Source organism: Pyxicephalus adspersus, chromosome 2 (assembly GCF_032062135.1).
Source record: "Pyxicephalus adspersus chromosome 2, UCB_Pads_2.0, whole genome shotgun sequence".
In the NCBI taxonomy this organism is placed as follows: domain Eukaryota; kingdom Metazoa; phylum Chordata; class Amphibia; order Anura; family Pyxicephalidae; genus Pyxicephalus; species Pyxicephalus adspersus.
Window position 1 is genome coordinate 17,317,758 of NC_092859.1, and position 11,609 is coordinate 17,329,366.

An 11,609-nucleotide genomic window follows, 5' to 3' on the forward strand; every position below is an offset into this window, starting at 1 on the left:
AATACAACTTCTTGAGTCTTGGAGTGCGTTAACGGATCAGACCCTTTTGCACCAGTTTTGAAAGGCTTCCAGGAGGTGAGGATGATTACCCAAGGAAAGGCGCTGCATTTATTGCAAGCTTCCATCATCACTGAGTGCATGGCAGCATGGCTTAGGTTTGCAAAGTTGCATCTGAGCCAACCAAAATAATTCTAGAGCAATGTTCTTATATAATAGCATAATATATGATGCCATGTTTAGTGAAAACCAAACATAGCATATCAGCACAAAAACCTCATACAGACTTTGAAGCACAGTGTTTGAGGGTTGATGATTTGGGCTTATTTTGCAACTGCAGTACCTGGGTACCTTGCAGTCATTGGGCCTGATTTATTAAAGCTCTACAAGGCTGGAGAAGATACACTTTCATCAGTGAAACTGGGTGATCCAGCAAATCTGCAATGGATTCATTTGCTATTTGTTAAACAGGTCCATTATAGGTTTGCTGGATCACCCAGCTTCACTGATGAAAGTATCCTCTCCAGCTTTGAAGAGCATTAATAAATCAGGCGCAATGAGTCAAGCATGACCTCCACTGTATGCCAAACTTATTGTACAGTAACTATTCAAATATTCTATTTATTAGAAAATACTTAGTCCTGGATCCGATCCATTCCAGGTTTGCTGGATCACTCAGGTTCACTGATGAAAGTGTATCCTCTCCAGCTTTCAAGAGCATTATGAAATCAGGCACAATGAGTCAAACATGACCTCCACTGTATACCAAAGTATTCTAGAGTAAAATGTGAGGCCAAATTGAATCATGACGTATATTTTTTACTTCTTTGTACTTCTCTTATTTGGATTAATTTTTGATACATAGATAATGGCATGGTAAAATCTGCTGTGTGTTGTTTTACACCTGGGGTTAGATTTCTCCCATGACTGATCACTTTAAAAGAAAAATAATATGCCTTGACCACATTAGCAGGTGATACTGAGATGGGGAGGGAGGGGTTAAGAAGAATATTCGTAACCCCTGATAGAACATATATAAAATATGTTTACTTCCAGAATCACTTACTGTTTTGTAGGGTCTCAACATTTACTTGAAGTTGAGAAGTGAGCCTGCTGACTGCAAAGTAAAAAAATACAAAATTAGCAAATTGGCAAATAAATGAAATCATGAAATGGAAGTAAACTTAACAACAAATATCTAATTTGCTTCCTTGTAATGGGTTAAATAAAAATGAAATTCTGTAATACTAAATCATTTACATATTGATTTATAGTCAGCCTGCAATGTAGCCAACAAGAGAATTCACAGAGAAACTATCTGCAAATGAACAAAAAGTTTGGAAGGTACAGTGCTGTGACAAGCTGCTAAATTACTGTATTTAGTACTATTGAAACACTTCATACCCTTAAAATACCTTTAATAAGGTTTTAGTAGGGATCACAAAGAAGCCTTAAAAAACCTAATTTTTATACTTTACAGTGGTGATCGTAATGCAAATCTTACAGGCAGCTAAAACAATCTCTAGTGCCAGATGTTGGCTCTGAGTCTGAAGGTATCATCAGATTGGAGGTCAATCAGCCACATCTCAGGGAACTACAAACAACCTCTGGAGGAACCATAGGGTTTCACACAACCTTGTTTGAGAAAGAATGGGTTTCAAGGTCAGAGTTCTTAAGACACATTGAGGAAACCCAGAATGAAGCTGACAGCCCTATATATTGTATTGGAGGAGCTAATCTTGTAATCTTCTTGTAATCCTGTATCTAACTTTTTTCTAGAATTGCCAAGTTATTCCTGGCCATCCAGGTACCAGTTAAGAGCACCTGTTATACTGCCAAGCCTGGGAACCCAACCTACTGATCATTCACATGTTGAAAGGATTCAGGTAGGTGAAGAATAAGGACCAAAGGGTGCCCAGAAGGGGATAGTTAGGAACTTTAGGGTACTTTAGGCAGCACAAATATTTTTATCCATTTTCCATGTTCTGCCCCTTTACAAAATTAGGTCAACTTCAGGGATACAAGCCACAAATAGCAAGACTTTATTGTTGAATTATGTCAAAGTACTTAGATATAAATGCTTACCATTGCTTTTCATTTGTGACAGTTCATTGGAAATGTTCTTATCTAGGAGGAAAATCAATAATGAGGGTAAGAGCACTTGCATGAAAGTTCCAAAAAAAGTACAAAAAGTCCCATCAGTTGTTGTCTTAGAAAAAAAAAAATTTTGTTGACAACATAAAAGGTGCATACTGTAGAAAAGTTTATAAAACAACATTTCATGGTCAAATGATACCATATTAATAATATTAATTGTTAGTTTCAAGTTGGTCCTATGCCCCAAACACGTTTTGCAAAAGTGCTTCTTCAGGGGATGTAGGTAACCAGACACCAATAACTAAAAAAGGGATAAATGGTCAATTCAAGTGTCATGCTTAGATATTCACATTTATAAATAAATCTTTATGTAGGCTCTAGTAATTACCTCTAGTAATTAGGGTCAAACCAAATCAAAGAATGAATGCATGTTAGTCAGATAGTAACAAATATTCATTTTCAGTGGGGCAGTCATTTTAATCGAGCATAAGGTTCCAAAGGTTCAGCCAGAAGGGAACATTCTTGCATCGATATATTCAGGTCACTGATTGGAAGTAAGCTTTAGTTAATACCTTGGGGTCTACAAAAGAGCAGAAAATAGGAAAACAACTGTGAGCTGCTTTATTACCTCTTTCTACTCTAACCACATACTATTCTAAGGAACATGACAGATTATTTTAGGGTTCAATAGAGCTTTAAACATTCAGGTCCTGTATGATTTTTTTTTTGACTAGGGCTACTGAGTTATGCAGACAATAGGCTTTTGACAACAGATGGTAAAGAGAAACAGGAAATCATGATAGATGAACCCAAGAGTGCCACCTGTTTAATATTAATATATTTAATATATATACTTGTGTATTATTTTTTAGCTTTAGCTTTTTAGCCCTGACCACAATAAGAAAATGCTAAAAATGCAAAATATAAGAAATAGTCCCAAGCAGCAGAGCTATCATTTTTTAGAAAAATAATCAAATGTTGCAAGTCAGAAGAAGAAAAAATACACTGGGGGACAATTTAGAAGACATTTTTTTGTTGACCTATATGTTTAATCTTATTTACATTAAAATGGAATAAAGTGGAGTAAGCCTATTTGGCATATTTCAAGTTAAACTTGGTGATCAAGATAAGTCTTGGGCCCCTCATAAGGTGTGCAAACAGTGTGTCACGGGTTTCAGATGTGGACAAGGGGAACACGTGATAAGCTGCCATTTGGTATACCAATGGTTTGGTGAGAGCCAGCAGATCATTTCAGTGACTGTTACTTTTGTATAGTAAAAACTTCAGGATATAACAAGAAAAATAAATGTAACATAGAGTATCCTAGTCTACCATACGCTATACGCCCAGTGGCTCATTCAGATGAAATCCCAGTGCCGGTTTTCCTTACACTACCCTCTCTCGAAGAACATGATTATGGTGATGAACTAGGTGACAACAATGATGAAGAGTTTGAAATTGAAGAGGACTCTATTCGTAAGGGATTTGATCAGCATGAGTTGAGTGATTTGGCACGTAATTTGGGACAATCAAAGAAGGCTTCAGAACTCCTAGCATCAAAACTGTGTGAGAAAAACTTACTTGAAAAAAGGAACGAAGGTATCATACTTTCTAAACAGAGAAATTGCATTTCTGCAGTGCTTTTGAACTGACAGTGGCTTTGTGTATTTACATAACATACCTGGTTTAATGGAGGAACAGGGAATTCCAATCTATAAGTCAACTGAATGGTGACTATTCATTGATAGCTCAAAGCGGAGCTTAAAGTGTGTCCCCTTTCACAATGCCAATATATTTGGGTCAGTCCCAATCGGCCATTCAGTTTCTCTTTGTGAAAAATATGCAGACATAAGGAGAGTCAATGAGTTGTTACAATATCACCAACACAATTGGGTCATCTGTGTTGACCTTAAAATGGTATGCTTCCTTCATGGTCAGCAATGCAGATACACAGAGACAACAGACAACAGGGACAAGAGAGCTCGAGAGAGGCATTGGTTGGAAAGGAATTGGCCTCCAAGATCTGCACTAAAACCAGGTGATCCAAACATTCTACATGAGCCACTTGTTGATAGAAAGAATATTATATTCCCGCCTCTGCACATGAAACTGGGTCTGATGAAGGCATAAAGCTTTGCCAACTGAAGGATATGAACAAGAGAAATGTGAACAAACAGTACACTCAAGTTACTATTTCATTATTTTTTCATTGTATGTAAAATTTGTATGTTTTTTTACAAAAATGGAAGGTAACCTGTATCGTAAAAACTGAATGTGATAGCAAAAAACTGGGGTCATTTCTGGATTCACCACCCAAACATTAATTAAAAACAAGTGTAAGATCTAACTCAGCCAAAAAATGCATTTACAAGTGTAATCAAAGTATACACAAATAGGAAATTCTGTAAAATACTCTTATAGAGTCTTACAGTAGAAATTTCATTTGGAAGATTGGAAAGTCTGTTTCAGAGGTCAGGAGGAGGTCAGCTTACCCACACACTTTTCAGCTTTGCTAAACTGATTGTATCAGTAACAGAATGACACATATTTCATGCATTGAAGAGGAACTTATTTTAAATAAACCTGTGCAGTAGGAGTGTGAGCTCAGAGCACCTTGATGTTGCATTAAAATTGATTTACTAAAGAATTATAGCTGTTCACATGCAATGCCTTTGCATTTCCCTTAGCTTAGTAAATGAAAAACAAGGTCTGCTGAGCAATCACCACAATAAATAAGCTAGGTGAATTATCATTTGCAGGTTGATATTTCACCTTGGTAAATGAACAACCTAGTATATGCATGGAGAGGACTAATAATTAGGGGGGCTATTTAAATGTCCTCAATCATGCCAGACACTGCTGGATCACCAGCATGTATACCTCACCCAGCATTCTTTGTCTGATTTCTCCATGCCCTGAACTTGTCTTTGACCACATCTTCTGTTGTCCCTCACGTACCCTGACCTGACCAGTCTTGGACTATCCCTGCCCGGTGTACCTGCACTTAAGCCACGTGTTCCTGTTCCCCTGTGGTGGGGAGAGCCTGGGGGCCTCAACTTGGAAGCATCCTGTAGCAAAGAAGTGCATCAGCTACTAGGGTTACTGACTTTTCACCCTATCATCCTTCTCCCATATGTCTCCAAACTTCTTGAACGCCTTGTCTACAAAAGACTCACCCATTACCTGAGCACCAACTCTATCTTTGACCCCCTCCAGTCTGGTTTTAGAGCTGCCCATTCCACTGAAACAACCCTTACTAAAGTGGCCAATGACCTCATGAGAGCTAAGTCTCAAGGCAACTGTTCCCTGCTCCTTCTCCTTGATCTTTCCTCTGCTTTTGACACTGTTGATCAACCCCTTCTAATACGAATCATGCACTCCATTGGTATCAGTGACACTGCTCTTTCTTGGTTTGCTTCCTATCTGTCTGACCGCTCCTTTCAGGTTTCTTTCAGTGGTAACTCCTCCTCACCGACTCTCCTCCCTGTTGGTGTTCCCCAAGGGTCAGTCCTTGGACCGGTTCGCTTTTCTCTGTACACCTCCTCTCTCGGTAGTCTCATATCCTCCTTTGGCTTACAGTACCATCTGTATGCTGATGACACTCAAATCTATCTGTCCACCCCTGACCTGTCTCCCTCAGTCCTGGATAAGGTCTCATGCTGCCCGTCAGCCATCTCATCATGGATGTCTGACCGATTCCTGAAACTCAACCTGGATAAAACAGAACTCATCATCATCACCCCCTCAAATTCCAAATCTCACCTTGACATATATCTAATTGTTAACAACACTGTTATTCAGCCCTCCCCTTTAGGCACGTTGTCTTGGTGTCTCATTTACCCCCCATATTCAAAACATTTCCAGGTCCTGTCACTTTCACCTACGCAACATCTCCAAAATCCGCGCCTACCTTTCCCCAGAGACCACCAAACTCCTTGTACACGCTCCTATCATCTCTCGTCTGGACTACTGTAATATCCTTCTCTCTGGTATTCCACTAACCCAACTCTCTCCACTACAATCTATCATGAATTCTGCAGCCAGACTCATCTACCCTTCCCTCCGCTCCTCTTCCACGGCATCTCTTTGTAGTTCTCTCCATTGGCTTCCATTTCACCTTAGAATCAAATTCAAACTCCTGTGCTTTGCCTTCAAATCCCTCCACAGTTATTGTCCCACTTAAATTTCTGACTAAGTAAAAAAAATACTCCCCCAGCCGCTCTCTCGGCTCCTTCAATTACCTACTAATGACTTCTTCACTCATACCCTCATCACACGCATGGATACAAGACTTCTCTAGAACTTCCCCAACTCTCTGGAATGGTCTTCCTCGTCCTATTCGGCTTGCTCCTACTTTCTGCTCATTTAAAAGAGCTCTCAAAACCCATTTTTTTCAAACTTGCCTACTCGTCTTTTGAAACCATCACTACTTCCCACCACTACATATCTCCCATCCTATTGTGTGTAAATTCTCCCACCTTCTAGATTGTAAGCTCTTCGGGGCAGGGTCCTCTCCTCCTGTATCACTGTCTGTGTTAGTCTGTCATTTGCAATACCTATTTAATGTACAACGCTGTGTAATATGTTGGCGCTATATAAATCCTGTTTATTATTATTATTAATAATAATAATAATAATAATAATAATAATAATAATATCACCCCTTGCACTTTGTTAAAGATCAGGTGTCACTTTGACTATGTAGTTCCTGTAATTCAATGTAACCTGTCAGGTAACCTCTACACACATCAAAAAAGAAGAAGCAGAGCATCTAACCTTGCCATGTTTTATCCAAATCTAGAAATGACTGTGGGCCTGATTTATTAAACCTCTCCAGGACTGGAGAAGATAGACTATCAGAGGTGAACCTGGGTAATCTAGCACACCTGAAATGGATTTCCTAAAGATCACTTACTATTCGATGGCAGATGTTTTCAATCCCGGACAAGATTCATTCCAGGTCTGTAGATGACCCATTTTCTCCCATGATAGTCTACTTTCTCCAATACTGGAGGGCTTTATTAAATCAGGCCCAATGTTGGAATAACAAATTTGGAATATGTGTCAATATCTTTACAGTTACTGTTGTTACAGTTACCATCCTTAGAAAATCTGTACAAGTCCATAGTATGACACAAAGACAAAGGTCTAAAGGTGCAAAAAAAGTTTTATATTTCTTTCTTTTTTTCAATCCCAAAACAGAACAGAGATAACAAATTTGTGACTCATACTCACATTCAATAAACAGTAGAGTCGTCAAGATGACCAAAATCAGGCACGTCAAGATTAGGAGAACTACCAGAATCAGTATAACTTGATTGTGGCCTTTCTTGGCAGCTGGAATCTCTGAAATAATTATAGACAAAGGGAGTAGTGAGTGCATCTGCAGCTGATGTAGGACAATGCTGGGATTTTGGTTTGGAAGGTTAGCTGGGCAAACTCAGAGGGATCTGAGGAACCTTTTACATGATGAAAAGCTTGGGATAAATGAATAGGCAGAAAAAGAGGGGTTTGTGGCTAATAAGGCTTCAATCTATTAGAATTATGTATTCAATAATACATTTCTCATACATAATTAAAGAAAGGCACATTCATGGCCCTTTAAACAGTCATGGGGTCCGGATGTTGGTACTACATCCGATTCCTAAACAAAATGCTTGCAACCGTGTTCATTTTTGGAAGTATTACACCCGATGCGTTTCACCTTGTTGTGCTTCTTCAGGGGTGATACTTTGATGCACCGTCTACATAGATGGATAGATGGACCCATATATGCGCTGTTTACAAATAACAACAAACAGCGCAATAATGTTTATTCACACTTCAATACTTGTTTTGGATGTAATGGATGGGTTGATGACAGGAGCGTACCAAACCTTTTAAGTTGTATATATATATGTATACTGCTATATAACTGTTATTTAGATATCTGCTATGTATAATATATTTTAAGAACGTACATATACATGATTTTGATGTATTACCTATCCATCTAAGTAGACTGTGCATCAAAGTATTACCTCTGAAGAAGCCCACCAAGGCAAAACGCGTCGGGTATAACACTTTCAAACACTAACACAATTGCGAGTATTTTGTTTAGGAATCTGATGCATAGTACCAACATCCAGACCCCATGACTATTTAATGGGGCATGGATGTGCCTTATGTACTGTATTTATGTATGAGAAATGTATATCTGAATACATCATTATAATACATTGAAGCCGTTTTAGCCACAAAGCCCTCTTTTTTCTGCCTCTTCATTTCTCCTAAACTATTTAACAATTTAAGGCGTGGCTATTAATCCTTAACCTCTAATATAGAAATAGAAGCACAACCCTTGAGAAACATGAAGAATAGCTGTTGTATTAGTTCACTGTAGTTGTGAAGCTGATGAGTCAGGATTCATTGGCTTCAAGAGGGGACACATTCTTTATGTTGGGAGGTGTTCTCTAACAGTTTTTAGCTTTAGCTAACTGATTTCATATGGTGCAAGTTTTGGTGTGTTTAGGGTTCTCTGTATTACCCTATCTGGCTGGCTTCATTGAGTAGCCAATTAGGGAGGGGTGGTGCAAGAAGCTCCTTTTAGATGGATCATCCCATGCACTAATAAAACAGCTGAGCCCTGTCCTGAAAGGATACGTGTCTGGAGTTGAAATCCCTAGCAGACACAGTTTGTGCCTGTTATGAGGACCTAGCACTGAAGTCTGGAACTACCATGCTTACCCTTTTACAGGTTGTGCCTATGGAAGAAAGCTATGTGCCTAAAAGTGTCTTAAAGCTACAAGCAGAAAGCTGGAACTGAGCAATACAATCACAGTAATAAAACACATGCCCACATTGTTATAACTCACTTTTTGGGTTTGGAATCTCCTGTTTCCTCTTTGCTTTCAGATCTGCTAGGTTGACATATGTATTTGGCTCACAGGAATTCTCTAAAAACAAAGCGTCAACCGTGATATGAATATACATGATCACACACATGAAAGTAAAATAACATTTTTTCTTGTAGCAATATAAGAAAACCTCTTCTGGATCACAAATGGGTCCCTATTAAGTTAGGGGTTAATTCTACCTGCCCACTGATGCTACCACTCACCACTTTACTCGTAATCAAAAACTTACACTGGTACAGGCTCTACATGAGTCACTGCTACTTTGTGATCTGTATTTTAATATATTAAATGCATTGCCCACTTAGTCTGACTTTTAGAGGAAGGAAGATGGGGCTGTATGACTTTGAACATTAGCTCAGAGTCATTGTATTGCTATCTAAAAAACATGGCTTAAGACCAACAATATGCCCAAAGGTGAGTTCTGGCCACCAAAAGACAGGTCAATATGTCGATTTGGCAATAAAGGACAAGATGGTTTGATTTATGTTCTATTAATATTAGGTATGATAAAATATTTGCATTTTTTGCTCTCATCCTGTTTACCTATCTAAGTTGCACTTATTAGGCTTGCAAACTAAACACAGATTTAGGTGAATGAAATTTAATCAAAATATAGGTCGCCAAGACCTACATGAGGTGCTCAATGCTAATGCCTAATGAGATTTGCACTAGAGTCTAACATTCCCTCAAACATTACCTGGTGGGAATGAATTACTGGCATTGAAACACATCCTGGAAGATTCCCATAAGGGAAAGTTTGATTCCGTTTTATGAATAGAACCCTACATTTTGCAGTAATATTTTATTTTTATAACTGGACTAATACCAATTATAATTTTAATTTCATAATAGTGAGAAAAATCTTACCAATATTTTTAATTATTACTACAAATACATTTCATAAAAGTGAGGAATTCTCAGCATGATGTCCACATCTCTAAAACTGCAGTGCTTGCTATTTTGTTGTTTAAGAAATGTATTAAATTAGTTATATCGCTCAGAGGCTACAAATGAATCAAACTCAATCAACATTTTGGGTTCTATTATTATAACCTTTATAATATGTTTATAAATATACTGTATGTCAGATAAGTTATAATGTCAGATTCCAAATTTATAATAATATTGAATCTGATATTCCCTCAAACATTCCCTGGTGGGAATGTGTTACTGCTATTAAAACACTTGGACCAATGTTTTACATTGTTCTTGAGGTGTGTACATTTAAACTATATATACTTTAAACTATATTAATCCTATTCCGTTGCCACCAAAACAACACACATATTATTACTTCTTTTCATAATATTCTTTTTACAAGCAAAAAATAAGCAGTATAAAGAAATTAAAATTTGATTTACTGTTATCCTATTGTTTCTTGATTTCTTGCCGATGTTTAATTCAGACTGTGTCCCATTATTCCCTATTGTTTGTTAGTCTCCCTTTAAAAATCAATAAAATAACATTTAAATAAAATAAAAAAATAATACAAAGAACATTACTGAAATTAAAAACTACCCTAAATGCCTAAATACAACCCCCCAAAGCAACCCTCTTATTAAAGAAAATAAAAGTTAGAAAATAAAAGTTAATAAAAGTTGCATTAGTATCTTGAATAGGCAAAAATTAGGAACATCTATTTTAACATAAATTTGTCCATAGTGAAATCTGTATTTGTGCAGTTTAATTATTTCACCAAACTAATGTCAGTATTTCTTGTTGTGTTAAGGATTTCAATAAGATTGACTGACACTAAGTCTTCCTATAGTCCTGCCAATATGCATAAATCATTCCATACCTGGATTCACCTTAGGATCTTTAGTTTTCTTCATCATTCCTGGCTGATTTATGTGATTCTTTTCTTTGTGTAATCTCTATCTTCTTTGTTACTGACTGACTTAAATGTAGGTTGCCCAGTACTGCATCTTAGATTTAAGGAACTTGAGTAAAGCAAGCAGGAACTTGACCCAGAACTACGGGGAAGTTTCAGTTATTTCGCATAATTTGAAATACTTTAGATACTATCATAAAAAGTAACTAAAACAAAAGTTAATAATATAGCAGAACTCAACAATACACAATAATACAATTTAGCACTTCAACATGGCCTAATTTATTGGAAGAATGTAAAAAAAAGTTTAGGCAAATAGAGAAATAGCCTAGTTGGATCATATCTTCCATGACTATGACATTTTGTACAACCTAGAATTAAACATATTTTTTACTGGTTTCTGATGTGACTGCAAGATTGGTCCACCTGGAAGGTTCTGTCTGAGCAGGTGACCCATTCTGGAGCTTCATGGCTGTTATTATCTGTAAGCTTCTGTATCTCCATATTTCAAGTTAATTTTTTCATTAGTCTCTAGTGTGGGCCATAGATATCTATGAGGGGTTCTCTTTCCCCTTTTTCATTTTTATTTCTCTTCTGTTAAGAGTTTAAGAACCCGGGGTGCTTTATCACAGATTCTCCAGCATCTTTGCTTTTGATGTTTAGAGTCTTAACTTTACCATTTTCATGCTGTTTCTCAACCGGAGTTTCTCCAGAGATTGCTAGAGGTTCATGGAGCAATGAACAATTTGATCTTCTCCGGTCGGTTTAAGTGACACCAATTATTTTTT

The 11,609-nt window shown here is 37.4% G+C and overlaps 1 protein-coding gene across 1 annotated transcript in view; it reads right to left on the reverse strand.

Moving 5' to 3' along the window:
- LOC140323014 (CD209 antigen-like protein C) overlaps window positions 1-10,944 on the reverse strand; it is a 20,277-nt gene extending 9,333 nt beyond the window's left edge. The window contains exons 1-5 of the mRNA XM_072399727.1: window positions 10,789-10,944; window positions 8,949-9,029; window positions 7,330-7,440; window positions 2,083-2,124; window positions 1,064-1,114 (exon numbers count right to left, since the gene is read on the reverse strand). Coding sequence (XP_072255828.1) covers window positions 1,064-1,114; window positions 2,083-2,124; window positions 7,330-7,440; window positions 8,949-9,029; window positions 10,789-10,825 — 322 coding nt within the window. The 5' untranslated portion in view covers window positions 10,826-10,944. The remainder of the gene's footprint in view (window positions 1-1,063; window positions 1,115-2,082; window positions 2,125-7,329; window positions 7,441-8,948; window positions 9,030-10,788) is intronic.
- Between the last annotated feature and the right edge of the window lie 665 nt (window positions 10,945-11,609).